Raw genomic sequence first — 19,800 nt, 5'->3', positions numbered from 1 at the left:
CAGGGAAGCTAGTTGTGACTCCATGATTCAGAGTTACCCAGCCCACCATCTGAGGGCTGCACAGGACAGCCATGGGAGCGCTCAGGAACGTTCTGCCGATGAAGGATCTGGTATCGCGGAGCCCCACTCCCTGGTAGACCCTCCTCTGCCTCTCACACTAGATGTGACAGGGCAGCTCGGGTGGGTAGTGGCAACGCTACAGCCAGCAGATTTACATCAACAGAAAGTTCCTCCGCACAGACAGGATTTTCCACTAAGCCGTTTGCATAAGCACTGATCTCAGCTGACCAGAGAATCTGATTCTCTGGTGATATTTTATCTTCACCTCGACATTCACCATTTCTATGGCACTTGCCACATGTTCCACTTTCTAGCCAAGAGCACTCGCTCTCTCTGTAGGGATAGTGGATTATCCCATAGTTTGGTCTATACCCCCGGCAGTATGAAACCTACTCAGACTCATACCTGCTCTCCCAGAGACTGATCCAGGAACTTGGACTGCAGCTGGTGGCAGAATGCTAAAGCAAGTTCCTTCATCTGTGGAGAGAAAAGGGAGTTGGAATTCTTTACACAACAGGGAACATGCAGGATGATGGTTATTTTTCCATCCTACAGAGACAGTTCCCAAAGGCTAAAGGGAGGCCCAAACACTTAGATGGGGCTAGAATTCTTGCTTAGAGATACTGATCTTCATAGGAGCCATGGGGAGCCTTTTTGCTGATGAGGGCGAGACCCAAGGGAGGCAGTCTGCAATCCTATGGGAGAAGCCTGCCAACAATCAGCACAGAGCAGTGGAGGGTGTCCGAAAATTAAAGACAAATGGAGAGACCAGCAACTAATGCTACTTTGCATTGCGACAACCACAAACCCCAAGCAAGGCAACAGACACTGGCACGGGGGGAACTAGCAGGAACATCCTTACCTTTTTGTCCAGCTCATCTATGAAGAACCTGGTTGCTGCTGGCTCCAACGTGGTCTTTTTCTTCTTGCCTGCCTTGCTCTCATTCCATTTGCTGACAAGTTCCTCTGGCTTGTGAGAAGCAAACAACAAGCCAAAAATCTGAGCAGCAGTCAGCCACACCCAGCTGTGCGGGTACCACAAATGGGACTGAACGTGACCTTCAGGGGAAAGAAAAAGCTTTTCAACCAACATAACCCTTTCCATACGAGAGGGGAACGTACCCAGGCACCTCAGCAAGGTTATACATTTATGGGGACTGGAGTCATCACTATTCATTCTACAGTCATGAGGAGAGTACGGTAAACTGCTGATTTGTTTTGAGTTTGACTGCAGGCTTCTGGGCCACCAGCAATTCCAATCCAGCCCAGGTTGGCAGGGAACAAAAGCTGTGGCCATCTGAGAGCCCCCTTCCCTGCATAAAAACAACACTCCAGTAGGCTACAGCAATGCTCCCATACGTGATAGCCTACATTAGTCTAAGTGCTATGGTTTGGAACACTGGTGTTGAGTATTTTTTTAAACAAGGGGCTGTTCAGTGACTCCTCCTGTGAGCTGTGTTGAAGGTCTCAGTCTGGTTCTCAGGGGACAGGAACCCACGTTCTAAAACCCATCACCACTGGCAATTTTATAGACAAGCTCAGCAAAGAAGCCATTGATTGCCCCAGTAAGCAGAGTGAGTTGCCCTCTCTTCCCTAGAGCTTGTATCTCCAGCTACACATTGAGGGACAACAGTGGCGCAGCATGGGGAAGTTTGTATCACCTCTGCCCATGCTGCATCTGTTCCAGGGATGAATTCAGGACCTCTAGTCCTGTCAATCTGACACCTACTGGGATTTTTAAAAAGACACTTGGGAAGCCTGCTGTTCTTTAAAGACACAATCAATCAGATACAAGCCCTTTGCAGACAGCAAGAGAAGCAATTTAAAAAAATACAACCCACCAACACGGCACACCCAAATGAGTTAGCTTAACATGTGACTGCATCACTTCTAGCCAATCAATAAAATGGTTTTGAGATGGACCTTCCAAACAAGCACCCCGTTTAAGAGCTGCTTTGCCATGTGTCACCTGTTCACTGGCTGCTATTTATGATCACTCAGAGAACTGAAAGCTGTAATCTAAAGGGATTTAATTAAAGCCACGCAGACACCAGTTTGCAGCCTTTGGGTTACCCAAAATAGTTCCCAGCAACCAGAACAGAGAGGGAGATCGTTTTCACTGATGGTCTAACCTTTTCTATTAGCATCTGTTCTTTCACTAGGAACTGCCTTATATTATAGATGCCTCTTCAAAGTGCAAATCTTCCTGCACAGATCTTTGTCTGTTTGCATTAGGCCAATCACAACTACACAAATTACCAATCATCTTAGTTCTAATACAGTAGAAAATACTATTCATACTTACACCAGATATTGCTCAAAATCTCATTATGTTTGGTTAACAGAATAATGTTGCATTCCTTGATTAATTTTGTTATCAGAGTAAGAAAACTGAACAACAATCTATCTGCTGCCTTTTCTTCAGTCTCTTCTGTTATCTAAAAAGAACCATAAATCAACAAAGAGACAATTACAATGGCTGGCTAGAATTGTACAGAAGGGCTTATTTTGTATGTTTAATATCTAACTGATGGCTGAAGTCTTCCACATCGACCCCTATGACTGCTTTATATTTACTATATGAATTTAGTGTAAGGGAAATGAGTCCATTAAAACTGTTTCACAAGGATTCATAGTTTCCAAAGGAAGAGTGCCATGTCACTTGTCTCTGTATATATGTACATGCAGGCATTTGTACACAAACACACTATATCATTTATAACTAGTACTTCAATCTTCTCATGAATGAGGTTTGACTTTATCGATAGTAGCTGTGAAGCACCGTGTTCCTGTTAGAGTGACACGGTGTAAACTGCATAGTATTAAACTGCTTCCTGCTTTTGATCAGCTCGACTGTAGTCAGCCTGTTTATCCACAGGATCATTAGGGATGTACATGCAGTGATTACAGTGTCAGCAACCAAGTCAGAATGATGCCAGTTGCAGCTATAGTCGTCTCACATCACCTGTGCCTTCCTTGAGCTCTTCTATCTTGTTCAGTCTTTTGGCATTCCTTATTAAATACATGGCAGCTTCTTTATGACCAGTGATTCATATCACAGAGTGCTCACCAACTGATCAGAATCAGTAGAAGCCATGTAATCTGAAGCCAAAACATGTGCACTGAACTGACTTTCATCAAATAAACCAATGACTGAATTACAGGAAGGGAATTGTATTGAATACTTTAATATTTTCTATACGTTAAACTAAGAATCATAGTGATGTATTTCTGACCTTTCATATCCATGTAAACCTCTGGGTTTCTTAGTTACAAGGACACCATCAACTTGATACTTAGTCTGTTTTTAAATAAATGGATCCCAAGAAGTGTCAGATGCGACATCAGCCCCCTGCCCATTGTTGTGGTTTTACAATCACCATTTTGTTTAAATAAGTGTTTCTTCTCTCCTACTGCTGTCGGAAAGCCTCATCCAGACAGGGAGAGCTGACATGCTACACGTCAAGTGTTCTCAAATGCACAAAGTCAACAAAGTCAAAAAAGAGTAGGTCAGATGCTTTCTCTCTTATCTCTTTCGGTTCCAGTCATCTTACTACCATTATTTTATAGTCCCCAAGAGCATGCTGGGCACCTCGCAGCAGACCTGTCCCTGTCCTGATGAGCTAACAATAGGAATTTCAGATGTGACAATGAGCAAGGGTGACAAAAGTTGGAGAGAGGCTGGGGCAAGAAGATCATTTGGTCACTCAACATAGGTATGCGTATATTTTGGTGGTTCTATTAGATTCTCACACACACACACGCAGACCAACCCCCATGTAGACTGTGACATGTCGCATGAGAAGGTTTTCATTTACAGACACAGTGTGTTTTTTAAGTTGACAGTGTCCCTTTAAGAATTTATGTATTGGGCACATGTCTCATTAGTCATCCTGGTCAAGTAACAGGCCCAAAGAGTTTAATCTTTCCCGCTTTTATTCTTGCCCGCATTCTCCTTTTCTTCCCCCCGTCTCACTTATTTATTGCAATTTCCCCAGCTAAACCGGTCTCTTTCCCGAAGTTTCATCCCTGGACTAATGACTTACATCTTCAAATTTCAGAGGTTCAATTTCTTTTTCGATCAGTGGGAGAACGGCTCCAAGTTGTCTTTCAAACGCCACTCCCTCAGCTTCAACGAACAAACCACAGGCCTGGGCGGCTAGCCGCTTGTGTGAGCTCTGCCAACAGAGAGGAGGACAGAGCAATCATTATTTCTTGATTTAATATGAAGAACCCATCACTCTGTAATACAACTCAGTGAATAAGGCACTACATTTTCAGACGTCACTAGTGGTTTTGGGTGCCTCTTCTGCGTACCCAAACTGGGACAATTTTAAAAGAAATTTACTTCCAGAGTGTGTAGTACCAATCCAAACTCTGAAAATCAGACCTTTTTAGGCCTAAGATTGGGAGCCTAAGACACACAGTATCCCTAGTCATGTGAGCCTACGATTTCTCACATCATAAAGCTGAACTTTCAAGAATGCTAATTTTTAGCAAGTTTCCAAAACTACAGGGTTTTGAAGCACCACACAAAGTTGCCCATAGTTTCAGACCATTTTTTTGGTTAGCATATTGTAGATGAGAGAGCTCAAATGGAGACACACTTTGCCTATTCAAAAAGTCAACAGAACCACTCAAATCAGGACTGGACCCAAAAGGTCTTAAATCTGCTAGATCCCAGTAATAGAGAGGATGGACTAAGCAGCAGATGAACAAAAATAGCACCATCAGCCAGTTACTAAGCTCAAGTTCAAAGGGATTTTGCTCAAATTTCACCACCAAAACATTTAGCTTTGGACAAACACTGAACAAGGAGAATTGTTCAACCCAAATGGTGAACTTTCAGAAAACCATAAGCATGTAAAACAAGGCAGGCTCTAATGGAAATTGTTTTATAACCTTAGCTACAGCAGCCACTTTTGCTGGACCTATTCAAGAATGAATCTACATAGCTTCTTCCTCTCCTTGCAAGGGAGGACTGTGCAGGACAGTGGAGTTTTAAGAAGCTGCGACTCTAGGACTGGTATGCTCCACAATCTCATCCCTGCACCACCACACAAGTTTAACTAAACACACCACCTACCCGCCGAGATTAAACATTTATAACCCCCTGATTTGTTCCAATTCCATTCTCCCAATGAAAAGAGCTGGGGTGCACTGAAACGAACAATACCTTCTCGCTGTTAAACCACGTGGTGACTAGTGAGAACATCAGATCTCGGTTTGCAGAGTTTACTTTAATGAGCAGAGATTTGTTTGCCATGGCTGCCATTTTCTTGCACTTGGCAGAGTCATCATTTACCATCATCATACAGAGAGGGACAAAGAACAGCCCGCAGTATTGATGAAGTAATCCCTGAAAGGAAACAAATCAATCAATCACTTGGCAATCTCCAGAAGGCTTTCCGCATTTAAAAAAAAAAAGAAAAAAAAAAGAGGTTTTATTTTACCCCACATGCAAACAGGAGGATTCCCGAGACCCAACTCTGGGCCCAAACAGAGGAAGCCAGACAGAGGACGGGTGATCCAGTTGTTGGCGCATAAGGTTTGGACTTCGGAGACCTGTACCTGCTGGTCTGCCACAGACTTCTCATGCAACCTTGGCTTCGTGCTTTGCTTCCCTATTTAATCCCTACCTCACAGGGATGTTGGGGTGATAAATATAGTAAAGATTGTGAGGTGCTTGGACATTGTTGGAATGGGAGCAATCTACATACAACAGATCAGTGGTGCCCAAACTGTGGTCCCCAAACCTAGAGGGGTGCAGAGGAACATTCGGGGGAGGAGGCAGGCACAGCGGGGCCCAGGCCAACCCTCATGGGGAGTGGGGAGGGAGCACCACCCAGCCCCACTCTGCCCCCAGATCAGTTCTGACTCCAGCTGCAGCTTCACTCCACCCCGTCCTGTCCCCAGCCCAGCTCTGCCCTCATTCCTTCTCTGCCCCCAGGCTAGCTCCTCCCCCATCCCTAGTTCTGCCCCCAGCTCCGCCTTCAGCCCAAGTTCCTTTGCTGAGCCAACTGTGCAGTAATGGAAGGGGGTTGTGGACAGATTCCATTATTGGTAAAATGGGGCGTGTTAGGAAAAGCTTGGGCACCACTGCGATAGACGGAAATTCACATCTCATTATGCATGATGGTCTCTTTCTTCCCATTTCCCCTCCTGCCCATCTGCATAAATGTTTGCTCTGTACAGACCTGAGACCAGTTCTTTAGACCTCGTCGTGAGTCCCCCCCCACTAAAAGCACAATCTCTCCCCAGAAAAGCCAAGACACAAATCTGGAGATTGTTGGCCAAATCAGTTTAGAGATGGGAAGTCCAAAAAAAGTTAAGAAAATCTAAAGAACAGGGAAATTCTTGAAACAACCTAGCTTTAAAATTCCAATGCTGACTTTTTTCCTAACATTTCTGGAAAATGTTCCCCAAAGTTGAAGGGAAAAGGAAGCTCATAGAAGGCTACTTCCACCTTAACTATGGAACAGCTACTGCTACTCCATTATACAGTGACTGCATCTGAATGCACTCCCCAATCCTGCGGTGTTTCATTTCTGGTTTTTTAGCATTTCTCTAACTCAAACGTCTCCAAGTTGGTTTAAACAGGTTCTAGCGCATGCAGCAACACCATTTTGCTTGTAAAATAAGCAAATCTGACATGGAACCATGGAAAGACAATCCGCGTGAAACTCCAGTCTGTCATTTCAACTGTCACTTTTTAGAGCAAAACCAACACTAATGCTCTGAGAACTGTGCCATACGTTTGTGATAGGAGAGGATGTGAACAGCCAAGTGCATCCAGTTCTAATAAATCTGCAAATCAAGTTACTGGATATAACTGAAAAGCACTGATTATTTGATGATTGAAACTAAGACATGTTACCTGAGGGAACATTTCAAAGAGGTAAGCAATCATCTCCAAAGCAGACTCTCTTCCAGTCTCATAGTCATAACTGAAAGAAAATAATTAACAAGATGGAGTGGGTTAGTATCTTCCAAAATTGCAAGAAATTCAGAAAACTGTAAACATTTTGGGTTTCTCCAAATATATGCACCGAGGATCTTAGAACAAACAGATCTTTATAATCAATGCCTGTTCCGTAGTGGAGACAAACAATGTGCTCAACTTGCTTAACAAAAGACTAACACATTTGAACTGTGATAACTAAGGGCCAGCCTTACTCACCTACAGAAGTACCTTTCTCCTCTGGCACCCCACAGACTACTGGAGGAGTAAGATACTTCTGAGTGGGATAGGATAGCAGGATTCAGCCCTCCATGTTATGGGTTCTATCGGCAGAATTCACAGTACACAAGAGGACCCACTGATGAATGCAGTGTCAATGGAGACTGCATGCACATCCTGGCCCAAAGGACCACTGCCCAAGTGGAAAGATGAATGGAATCTTACAAAAAATAAACTAGTTGGGGTTAGAATGATTTATGTTACCTACCCATGCAATGGAGGGAGGGGGGACAAAAACCTCCCTTGCACCCCAGTGCAGGCTATCTGGGACTTGGGTCTTGGCATTAGGAGTAAGCAACTATGGTGACCACTTACTCCACCTCCCAGAGCACATGTACAGGGACAGGAATGGGCAGTCTGTTGGCTCTACCCCCCCAACGCCACCGAGTCAGCATGGCAGGTATTGGAATATGCAACTGGCACTGTGAGTAAATTATATAGGGATATTTGCAGAATGCACCAGAATGTGTTGTAACTGCCCTAGGCAGATGCTGCTGACGCAAACTAAAAGGTACCTAAGTCTGTGTTAACATAATCCGATGAAGAGAGCTACGTTACCACACAACACTCTGGTGTGCTCTGTAATTCACTGTCACAGTGCGGATGACAGTGGTGTGTACGCAAGTCGGCAGTGCAGCTGACTAACCATTAACAGCAAACAATTAAAGCCATATTTTGGTTATATAACAGCAACAGGCAAAAACAGTACAGAAATTAAGAAAAGATGGATAGGTGCAGTATCTATTTGCCATAAATGTTCTTTCATTTGCTTCTAACAAAGTGAACATTTTACTTTTACAGCTAGGAAAATATGGTGCAGACCCTGCATACCCTTATTCTCGTGAGCAGCGCCACTGGGATCAATGGAACACTTGCACGAGAAAGGATTTTGAACACTGCTCTTTTTGAAAAGCCACGCACACAACAAGGATTACAAACTCACTTGAGCTGAGCAAATATGAACTCCAAATTGGGTTTCAGCTTGTCACCAAGGGGATAGTCGAGAATGTATTTCAGGTAAATCTGAAAAAATAGAGAAGGAAGAATTACCAGAAACAATGGGATCAGCTTGTGAAAATGTAATGGTGAGAGCAAAGCTTTTTGCAACAAATTATGAACAAGATACACACCTCCCTTTCATGTGTACGTAAAGCCTTATCTTGCAAAGGGCCAAGCTGTCTCAATGTCCATTGACTTGGATGGGAGTTACAGGCACTCAGCACCTTACAAAATTAGCCCCTTAATAACTTAAAGTCAACATAGCTAAGGCCCCCAGTGGTGTGAAAAATCCACACCTCTGAATGTGTTGCTAGGCCAACCTAACCCCCCCCCCCCCCTGTAGATGCAGTAAGTCACTGGAAGAATGCTTCAGTCAACCTAGCTACTGTCGCTCTGGGAGGTGGAGTTCCTAGAGCAATGGAACCCCTTCCACTGCTGTAGGATGTGTCTACATTGTGGGGTTATAATGGCATAGCTACGCTGCTATGGTCCCCACAACGTAGACAAGCCTTTAGTTTTGGCAATGACTATGTAGCTAGCACTTATGAATTTATGATGTCTCTGTTTAAAATGACAGGCTCAACAAACCTCAACATAAGTTCTCTAAATATTAAACTAAAGCTCATTTTAATATGGTCCCTAATGCTAAAATCATCAGCTGCTTCCATTATAAATCTGCCCCATATATAGTAACAGACTCAGAAGGGACCATTGTGAACATCTAGCCTCACCACCTTCACAACACAGGCCTTAGAATTTCCCACAGTAATTCCTATATCAGCTAGAGCAGAACTTGTAGAAACTCATCCAGTCTTGATGTAAAGACATCCTGCAGCAGGCAAATATAGGATAATCTGCCCCCTCCACCATTAAGTCTCCTCTTGATCGCAAATAGTTCAAGATCAGTTTAAGTGCTGAGCAGGATGTTTAAGATCTCTTACAACTTTTTTTGTTAGCAATATCTGTTTATAACTCTAGATAGTCTTGCTATCGCTATAAATGTTGAGTCCCTTTTTGAATCTCTTATTTCTCAGCCTTGATGACTTCATGTGGCAGAGAGTTCCACAGTCTCATTACATGTTGTATGAAAAGTATTTCCTTTAGAATATCCCACATTTAATTTTGCTGCATGCCCCCTTTTTCTAGTTGTATGAGATAGGAAGAGCAGAAGCTTCCAACCTACCTTCTCTAAGCCATTCATTATTTTATATACTTGTCCCCTCTTATTCATCTCCTTTCTATGGTAAAGAAGCCCAATCTCTCAGTTATTCTTGTTTCCCTTCTCTGAACTCCCTCTCACATTTAGGATATTTACTGTCTGATAAGGAACAGCATTACAGCCCTGACTCAGCTAAACGCCCAATTATGTGCTTAACCTGAAGCACAAGAACAGTCCCAGGACGTTATTTCTAACATGCTTAAAGACCATACATCCTTCAATGCTTTGCTGAATTAGGACCTGAGTTACAGAGGGAAGAAGGGATAAATATCTTAAAGTGCAAGGTGAATCTACTTCCTCTCAGAGATCAAACTGGTTGGCTCTCTGCAGTATCTGGAAGGGTTTCCAAGTTGTGTTTGGAAAAGGAAGGGGTACTATTTAAGAGGTAGAATTGGATGGCAATCATTATCAGGGGAACATGGTTCCAGATTGTGGGGCTGAAAATAGAATTAAAAAAAAACCACCATCCTCTGCACATGAACCCTTTTGAAATCACTGGAGCATCAAGAAGACACAGCAAAGAAATTTGCCACCTGGGATGATGTGGGTTTGCCCTACTTTATTGGGCTCTCAAGAAATGAAAATGTTTTCTTAAGAAATAATTTGCATCCAGGCTGACCACTTGGATATTTTTATTTATTTTCTGTAATGTGATGTGTCTGATGCCTACTGCGACCTTTACAACACCACCCATATAAACTTAAACTAAGGCTAAGGCATCCTTTTTTAACAGTAAAGGTAATTAACCTTTGGAACTATGTTCATAGGATCCTCTTCACTTGAATCTTATGAGTCAACAGTGTGATGCTGTTGCAAAAAAAGCAAACATGATTCTGGGATGCATTAACAGGTGTGTTGTGAGCAAGACATGAGAAGTCATTCTTCCGCTCTACTCTGCTCTGGTTAGGCCTCAGCTGGAGTATTGTGTCCAGTTCTGGGCGCCGCATTTTAAAAAAGATGTGGAGAAATTGGAAAGGGTCCAAAGAAGAGCAACAAGAATGATTAAAGGTCTTGAGAACATGACCTATGAAGGAAGGCTGAAAGAACTGGGTTTGTTTAGTTTGGAGAAGAGAAGACTGAGAGGGGACATGATAGCAGTTTACAGGTATCTAAAAGGGTGTCATGAGGAGGAGGGAGAGAACTTGTTCACCTTAGCCTCTAAGGATAGAACCAGAAACAATGGGTTTAAACTGCAGCAAGGGAGGTCTAGGTTGGACATTAGGAAAAAGTTCCTAACTGTCAGGGTGGTTAAACACTGGAATAAATTGCCTAGGGAGGTTGTGGAATCTCCGTCTCTGGAGATATTTAAGAGTAGGTTAGATAAATGTCTATCAGGGATGGTCTAGACAGTATTTGGTCCTGCCATGCGGGCAGGGGACTGGACTCGATGACCTCTCGAGGTCCCTTCCAGTCCTATAATCTATGATTCTATGATTCTATGATCTTCCTCTGAAGCATCTGGTACTGACCACTATCTGAGACAGGATACTGGACTAGATGGACTTGAGGTCTGATCCAGTCCGGCATCTCCTAAGACATGAGGCCAGTTTTGGGTTGCGTGCTAGAAGCTGGGCTGTTAAACATGCTTATAGTCGTTAATAAAAGATTCTGTTAACAGGGTTTTACTAAAATAGAGCACAGAGCTTAAGGAAAGAAACCACCTTCTACTAACCTGCCTGCACTGGACTCGCACTGGCTCACTCTGGCCTGTGATGGCAAACTTGGCAACCTTCTGCATGACGGCATCGATTTCAGGAACAATCAGCTTTCTGGATAAAATAGCCTTAGAAAAACATGTAAAAGTACAACCCGAGTCATTCTCATTCTGCTTGCGCATTGTCAGATACAACAGCACCACAAAACAAACTTTGGTGTTATTTTAACATCTGCCTTTGAATGTCTTTATTGGTAGAGTAACTCCTTTTAAAGGAGGTGGCCTGCAAAGTCAGGTCTGCTTTTGCTGGAGAACCTGCAGCATGTTCATGGTGAGCTCTCACAGCTCAGTTGAAGGGGCGGGAATTGACAAGTCTTTAACACAGGCATCACTTATCCAAAACATTCATTAGTCTTTGAAGTTAAATGTGGTAACAAAACAACTCCAAGAAACAGTTTTAAACTCCAGATTGCTCTACTGTTACTCTAACAACTCCTGTGATCTCATCATTTCACTAGTTCTCCGGTCATTGTAGATTGGTGTAACCTTGAAAGAACCTGAACTTCTAATGTTAAGGTCAAGCAGAAAAGCTTCATGGCCTTCTTTATAGCAAGGACACCTTTAACAGACATTCTGTAATCTTTCACCTGATTTGTAGTAACAGGTAGAAAATATAAGCACTTTCATTTCTACAATTCGGAAATTGTAAACCAGACACATGCTCTTTAGTAATACCTTTAAAAGGCCGAAGGCAGTAGCTTGACGCGAGGAATCATAGATATCTTCTTCAGCATATCCTAGCAACACTTGGAGCTGTTTCTCTGTTATGTGACTGTTTGTGTTCCTCACAAGTCTAGTTACACACTGCAAATTAAAATTAGATATTGTAACATGACTAGAACGGCATGTTCCAGCAGATCAACTTGCACTTCCATACTGTGATAAAATCAATAACTGCTATATTCAGCAACCCACACTCTTCCTAAAAATCTAAAATCTGTCAGAAGCCTGATTCAGTGGACAGCACTGGTGTTGTAATACACAAATTTTAACCCTGGAGCATACAGCTAGGCTTCTTCCCATAGAAAGCAAACATTAGCATGTTTACAGCTGGCAAATTCGAGACAAAAAGCGTAACCAAGGTTGGAGACCAAATATATGCCAACACATTCAACAAAACATCGGCCCCTGAATCCAATGGGGCTATTCACGGGAACAAAAAGGTTTGTGGAATGGGAACCACATTGAGAAATTGTTCTTCTTTTTGCGGATACAGACTAACACGGCTGCTACTCTGAAACCTCACATTGAGAAAAAAATCCTGCCACACTTCTATTTAGCGTTATTTATCCTGCAACTACCCCCAGGATAAGGTAACCATAATTTGATAAAGCATTTTGGATATATATCTGTCAGAAGGACACTACACAAAATAAAGCTATTATTATTATTGCTATTAATTGACCTGTTTTCCTAACCTCATTTCAGCTGCTGTTTTTTTAAACCCATTTAATTTAAAAGCAAACCAACTGCTCAAACAGAAGTGACATCTATCAAGTGAGACAATGGTAACAAAAAAACTGTCAGTGAAACAAAAGTGTCCAACAAACATGCTTCTGTAAAACACTTTGCTAACACAGAGACCTGTAAAAAGCAACAGAGGGTCCTGTGGCACCTTTGAGACTAACAGAAGTACTGGGAGCATAAGCTTTCGTGGGTCAGAACCTCACTTCTTCAGATGCAAGCTTATGCTCCCAGTACTTCTGTTAGTCTCAAAGGTGCCACAGGACCCTCTATTGCTTTTTACAGATTCAGACTAACACGGCTACCCCTCTGATACTTGACAGAGACCTGTGTTCACTCAGGTGACTTTTACTAGGTTTTCAGTGAAAACAGCAACAGCAAGACAATTTCTTTCCCTCCCTAGCGTCCTAAATCATGCAGACGGGCATAAGAGGTTCCGTGCAGGCACACACTGCCGGGTTGAGGGATCTATAGCTGGACTTTCCTGATTCCACCACCTAAAGAGGACACAGGACCTCCCTATGTGTCTCCTCCCCACCCAGCTGGGCCCCTCACGCTCTCCCCAGCCCATGTTACCTGGGGGGAGGGAGGAGATGTCTCTGTCCTCCCACTGCGCCGGTTCCCCTTCCCCCCTTGGGCACGTTTGGCTGCTCTTCCTGGCAGCAAGAAGACCCAGGAAGAGAGCAGGACCGAGCCACTCCTGGATACTGCCTGGTGCAGCCCAACAGCTGCCTGGGAGAATGCCTGGCTGCAGCAGCAGCAGCAGCTGTCTGCCTACCGCCCAGGCCTGGCTTCGGGGGACAGCAGCTGAGCAAACTGGAGCCCACTCACCAAGCTCTGCGCGTAGCAGCAAGGGCCTTGCTGGGGAGGGGTGAAGCAGCAGCCCGCTCCGTGCCCAGAAGCAGACTCTGAGCATGCCAGGAGGAGGTTCTGACTACCTCGGCCTCTGTCCCTGAAAGCTGAGCCTGGGCAGGGGACAACCTGCTGCTCTCCCAGTCACAGTCAGCCACCACGCTGCACCGGGCAGCATCTCAGGCAGTGTGGCTGGAAGAGGCTCTGGCCCCACCTCATCTCTTCCAGATCTGGCCCCACCCCTTCCACTCCCCTGCCCGGGCTGGCTGTTGCGGGGGTGGGGAGCATTCGACCCTTCCTTCCCCATGAGTCACCTATGAACTATTCTATTTGACTCCGCTTACTTTGAAACAGTTCACCACCAAATGGAAGTTCTGGCCCTTGGCTGCTCCTGGCTTGGCAAAGTCCTTCAGCAGCAGGAAAAGCTGCTTGGTTAGTTGCTCTGTATTCTTTTCAATAGAAGGCAAAGGGAACTTTAAAATCCACACCAAAGACTGCAGAGCGCCAGTGATCACCTGGGAATAGGAGCCAAAGAACAGCATGTGGGATTAACAGGATTTAAAGAGCATTCCCCCCCCCCCTCCCCACTCTATAATTACTAGCAGGCTCGGGTGACTATCTACAGCTGGAATTAACATGGAAGATAAGCTTTCCCAAACCTTTTACGAGAAATAGAAATGGCTAGTCAACCTGATGGGAAAGGTAATACACACACACACACCAATCTATGGCCAAGATTTTCAGATGGGGCTACTGATTTCTGGTGCCTAGCTTGAGACACCTCTAAAGGGTCTGATTTTCAGAGGGTGGGTGCTCAGCATTTTCTGAAAACCAGGCTCCGTTAAGGACTCCCATTTTTGTCTCCCAAAAATCACCAGTCACATGAAAATCTTGGCCCCAGTGTTTGTTGCCAAATTAGTCAAGCCACCAGAGCCAGTGTCTCAGGTGCCTTCTGTTGTGGTGAAAAGAGTGCCCAGGTCAGACGCTGCATTCCTGAACACACCAAAATCTGCAGAGGGAGGGGTTTATGTGGCCACTTTGCTCACTTGTATACAGTACTGCTGGGCTGGCTGGTGACTGGCGAGAAGGCAACAATTAACCTGATGTCTGCCCCGCACGTTGGCATACACACGAGAACCTCATGGCTCTCATCTCGCTTAGAACCTCCCTGCTACCGAGCACAAAACGTTGGTACTTTGCTACGAGACCATTCTGCTTCTGAAGCTTTAAATGTCCTATTGGGCCTGATCCTGTGAGAGGTGCTGAGTGCCCTCGAATCCCATGGATTTAGTGAGATAGGCATGCCCAGCACTTAGCGAGATTAAGCCAGTTATGAAGCACCGCATAAGGTTTTTGTCAGACTACATTACTCAGTCAGCAGTGCATTCAGGTGAAGGAAAGGGATGCAGGTTGATCCCTTGGCACTGGGAATCCAGGATTTTATACCTATGCACTGCAAAGGGAACAGAGTGGCTGGTAGTGAGAGGGGAGAAATCAAGCTAAGGAGTTAGGGAAAGCCCAAAGAACCCAAGTTTAGCCAATTAGGGTGGGCCCAAGGCAGCTCAAGAAAACTTCGGGAGGCTCCCTCCCAGGGCCGGGTAAGCCAGTACTGAGTGCGGCTGTCCCACAGGCAGAAGAGCGCCACTGCAGCACCATCAAGAGCAGGTTCTGCTCCTAGGTAGTTTCTCTTCTACAATCTGAACAGGAACAAAGAAGGGGAGGGAGAAGAAAAGGAAACGAAAGGAAAAGTTTCACAGAGGGATCTTGTTACCTTTTCTCTACAGGGGAAGAAAAATTTAGAGTTTCCCTTTTAATATTATTATTGTAAGTGAACTACAGTCGCAAAGGTGTTATAGTAATACCACTAGACGCGGACGGCCCGATCTGCAGAACAGCCACAGCACAAGGTGTGCAGAGACCGTGTCAGCTCCCTACACTGCCCTTCAACTTGGACCTGAAGGGACCTCTCCTCTAGGAGCAACTGGGCAGGTTCTGTTTCTAGGCCCACTCGATCCTTGGACTCTGCTGAGATTCCCAACAAGGAGGCTAGTTATGATGGGGACAGTGACAATTGCTAGAACCAGATCAAGAGCAGCCATGTATTTCACAGCTGTCTAGCAGCACCTGCATGGTAAGAACCTCTCACTGCTGACTTTGGCCATGTTTCAACCAGCAATTCAGAGGCAAAACATTCAATATCACCTGGATTACAAACCTCCCAAGATATCAGACCCCCAACTATTTACCTTAACAGCTAAGAAATCAGGTTTGAAAACTATGCTTTATAGTTCAAGGACAATGAAGGGAAGTCTTTGGAATCCATGGTTAGCCTGTATTCTGCAATGGAGCTGGGTAGAAGAGGCAAGTGGTATATTGAGCTTAGACCCCCTACCTTAACATCCGTGGATTGCAGACAGTCTATAAGCAGCTGAACAAAAGGATCCAACATTTCTAAAACATGCTCATCTGAGGAATTTATTTTGGATCTCTTCAGGCTCATGTGCAGTAGCTACAGTGTTGAAAATACATTTTTCATTAGTCACAAAGAGAGGACGAGGACATTATCACGTAACTCAAAGGGGTAAAAAAAATCCCAAAACACAATTTCAAGACACAGTAGAAACCATGCAACAGCACGTTAAGTCTTTAACAAATGAAGTGCTCTTAGCAACACCCTAGAAGCCCCGCCCTGAAGTTACTATGGGCAGCCAGACGCCCAGGATCAGGGATTGTCATTAATACCAGACAGGAACAGAGGGAATATTTCATATTTTTTTTTTTTTTTAAGGAAAGGAGAACAATTGACCTCACAGCACTTGTTTCACATCTGGGGAGACCCTTACCCTAAGTCCTGATTCAACCAAGATATGCATGTTAGTCTTGCTGCTAACAGGTGCTTTCTGCCCACCTCGCGCTGGGACTGGTGGGAGTAACAGGCAGCTTTCTGGTTGCAGACGAGGATCTGGAGGAGCTGGGGCTTTTGTTCTGCATGAGGCGAAAGGTACATTTAGACTTTGATGTAACTGGAGACTCACTGCCGGCAGTGGAGAGAATTTCACTGCCTCTACTGCTGACAACAGACACTGCACGGAGCACATTCAGGTCCTGGCAGTGAAAGAGTCAATGGAACAAACTGAAGAGCATTTTTACTTCTATGAAGACTAACAAGTGTGTTTTGCTTCATGTAACATTTCTACTGTTTTCTCACGTTTAAGTTTATCATTGGTAAACACCCTCCTAAGCAGGCAAAAATCCAACAGTTAGCGCAATGCAAATTTAAAATTTCTTTTCAAAAACTGTCCAGATGGAAAGGCATTTCAATTTCCACACCTGATCCACAATAATCGCAGCTTTCATCTCATTTATAAACGGCCCTTCCCTGTATTGGAGAAACGTCTAGCTAAAATGAGAAAACTAAAACACCTGGAACAAAAACGTAATTAGGGAAGCCACCAAAATCAAACACTGTTCCAACAGGAGAGCAGCCCACGGGATACAAGTACAGACTCCTGAGGGAATCTACCATCTCCTAACCCTGGCATCTTCAGACTTTGGCAGCCCTGCTTTCAGAGGCTCAGTATAATCTGTCCAAACCAGGGATGAAGTGTAAATTTAAGGCTGTGAGGAGCATGAGGGAGAAACCCTAATGTGTTTGGGGAAACTCTTAGACTTTAAGGCCAGAAGGAACCACCGTGATCATTTAATCGGACCTCCTGCAAGTTGCAGGCCACAGAACCTCAGCCACTCCCGTAATAGACCCCTCACCTCTGGCTGAGTTACTGAAGTCTACAAAGCATGGTTTAAAGACTTCAAGTTACAGAGAATCGACCATTTACACTAGTTTAAACCTGCAAGTGAGCCTGCCCCATGCTGCAGAGGAAGGCGAAAACCCCCAGGGTCTCTGCCAATCTGACTTGGGAGAAAATTCCTTCCCAACCCCAAATATGGTGATCAGTTAGACCCTGAGCATGTGGGCAAGGCTCGCCAGGCAGATACCTAGGAAAGAATTCTCTGTAGTAACTCAGAGCCCTCCCCATCTAGTGTCCTATCACTGGCCATTAGAGATTTGCGGATGCCAGTCACAGATCGGCTACAAGCCATTGTAGGCAGTCTCATCATCCATACACTCCATACAAAAAAAAAAAACTTATCAAGCTCAGTCTTGAAGCCAGCTAGGTTTTTTGCCCCCCACTGCTCCCCATGGAAGGCTGTTCCAGAACTTTACTGCTCTGGGGGTTAGAAACGTTTGTCTAATTTCTAGCCTAAACTTGTTGACGGCCAGTTTATAGCCATTTGTTCTTGTGTCCACATTGGCGCTTATCTTAAATAACTCCTCTCCCTCCCTGGTATTTATCCCTCTGATGTATTTATAGACAGCAATCATATCTCCCCTCAGCCTTCGTTTGGTTAGGCAAAACAAGCAAAGCTCTTTGAGTCTCCTCTCCTAAGGTAGGTTTTTCCATTCCTCGGATCATCCTAGCAGCCCTTCTCTGCACTTATTCCAGTCTGAATTCAACTTTCTTAAACATAGACTGGAGGAGGGAGGTCTCCTAACAGTTCACTTCTCAGATTTCACAGAATCACTCCAAGAGCAAAATCTCAAGAAACCAGGACTCTCAGACAGCAAAGACCAATCAATAGCATATGGACTGAGTCATTCTCTGTAACTTACTTGGCTTTTTCCGTTAGCAGGGGCAGATTTTCACTGATCAGGCCGTGGCTGAGCACGAGAATGGATTCCGCGCTCATTTCCGGATTTAGGATCAACCCTGACATGATGCGACGTAATGTTTCGTGCACCTTGCGGGATATTTTCAGGCTCATGGTGCTCTCTAAAACCTAGACAGCACAAGAGTCACGTTAAGCTGTAACACAGCAGGGCAGCTCTCTGTGGGCAGCAGGAGGAAGTTACAAGAACGGCCAATCCAAATTGCCTCCAGCACAAGCAGAATCCTGCTGCCCACCCGCCTCACCAGGACAGAGAAGTCCCTTCACATTCTCCCCACCCACCTCCACATGAATCAGCAAATGAAGGATCTAAAAGTACAGTGGGGCCTCAGAGCTTATGAGCGTATGGGACTCCATTCCTGACAGTGTTCTACATGGGCAGAGGTCCACTCATGTGGAGAGCTCCACTCAAGTCACTAGAGTGCTGCATGGGTGGGTATTTCCCCATGTCTGGAGTCCCTGACTTCAGCAGGGTTCCATGCACACACAGGTTCCCACCCAGGCAGAAGAGCTTGCAGGATCGGGGCCTTTATGAGCTCTGGTATAAATAATGTAATCAGAGGCAAATCACATCTGAGAGGTGGAGCAGAAAACATCCAGAATGGATACTTCCTTTGCACAGGATGGGGAGAAGAACAGGTAAGTTACCTCTTGCTATAGATATAAATAGTAAATCCCTATTTTATCCTCTGCAAGAATACTGATTTCCAGCAAGGGAAAAACGAACAGTCAGATCCCACCTGTGCAGCTATGCCATCTTATCCCCTCAGAGCTCTTCCTTTCACGCGGCCCATTTGATCGCATTCAGTGTTAAAGGCAGGGCTCCTAATGGATGTGCTTACCTCTTTCAACGGAAGAATGAGCTTCGTCACTTGGTCCTTCCCTACGTACTTGCCAAGAATTTCGTAAGAATCGTAACTCTTGCTTCTGCGAGCCTCCATGACCTTGGAGACTATCCCCTTCACTTCCTTTTCCTCAGCAACATCCCCAAACAGCTCCTGATTGAAAATCTTTTGAAATGCAGTGGAGAGAAACGAATGAGAACAGCAGAATCACGAATAGATTCTGCAGTAGAAGAGCACAAGCTATGCGTGGAGAGTTATCTCCCCTCTCCCCCCACCACACACACAGCCAGTTACTTGTGCTAAGAACAGGATTTTTGTAGTTTACAATCAACGTATACTGAAGTCAAAGATCCCCCTTTCAGAAGGCTGGGGTTGCCAGTGTCATCTCTTGCAACACGTCTCTTTATCCAAGCACGTTCCCTTGGCATTTGACAAGTGTCTGGACTTCCACTGCAATTAACTCCTACCTCAATCATAATGTCTAAGCAGGTGTCCAACTCGCCAGGGCTAAGCCTGCTGGTCAGGCCTTTCAGTAACAGGTGCACAGTGAACGTCAGCACATGGACCTAGAGACAAACAATCAGCATTACATTTACCATTCCCAAGCTGGGATTTTTGTTGTTTTGGAAATAATCAGACTTGAGGATTCCCACAGCAGAGCTCTCACATTTCTCAAACA

At 44.7% G+C, this 19,800-nt stretch overlaps 1 protein-coding gene across 1 annotated transcript in view; it reads right to left on the bottom strand.

The window, feature by feature from the left end:
- UTP20 (UTP20 small subunit processome component) overlaps positions 1 to 19,800 on the bottom strand; it is an 84,931-nt gene that overhangs the window by 3,825 nt on the left and 61,306 nt on the right. Inside the window, exons 44-58 of the mRNA XM_065561380.1 lie at positions 19,589 to 19,687; positions 19,119 to 19,286; positions 18,221 to 18,387; positions 16,392 to 16,533; positions 15,941 to 16,057; positions 13,893 to 14,063; positions 11,908 to 12,036; positions 11,191 to 11,301; positions 8,244 to 8,323; positions 6,938 to 7,007; positions 5,237 to 5,419; positions 4,107 to 4,238; positions 2,366 to 2,498; positions 923 to 1,119; positions 466 to 537 (exon numbers count right to left, since the gene is read on the bottom strand). Coding sequence (XP_065417452.1) covers positions 466 to 537; positions 923 to 1,119; positions 2,366 to 2,498; positions 4,107 to 4,238; positions 5,237 to 5,419; positions 6,938 to 7,007; positions 8,244 to 8,323; positions 11,191 to 11,301; positions 11,908 to 12,036; positions 13,893 to 14,063; positions 15,941 to 16,057; positions 16,392 to 16,533; positions 18,221 to 18,387; positions 19,119 to 19,286; positions 19,589 to 19,687 — 1,971 coding nt within the window. The remainder of the gene's footprint in view (positions 1 to 465; positions 538 to 922; positions 1,120 to 2,365; positions 2,499 to 4,106; positions 4,239 to 5,236; positions 5,420 to 6,937; positions 7,008 to 8,243; positions 8,324 to 11,190; positions 11,302 to 11,907; positions 12,037 to 13,892; positions 14,064 to 15,940; positions 16,058 to 16,391; positions 16,534 to 18,220; positions 18,388 to 19,118; positions 19,287 to 19,588; positions 19,688 to 19,800) is intronic.

Source organism: Chrysemys picta, chromosome 1, assembly GCF_011386835.1.
Source record: "Chrysemys picta bellii isolate R12L10 chromosome 1, ASM1138683v2, whole genome shotgun sequence".
In the NCBI taxonomy this organism is placed as follows: Eukaryota; Metazoa; Chordata; order Testudines; family Emydidae; genus Chrysemys; species Chrysemys picta.
This window is presented reverse-complemented; position numbering and strand designations above follow the sequence as displayed.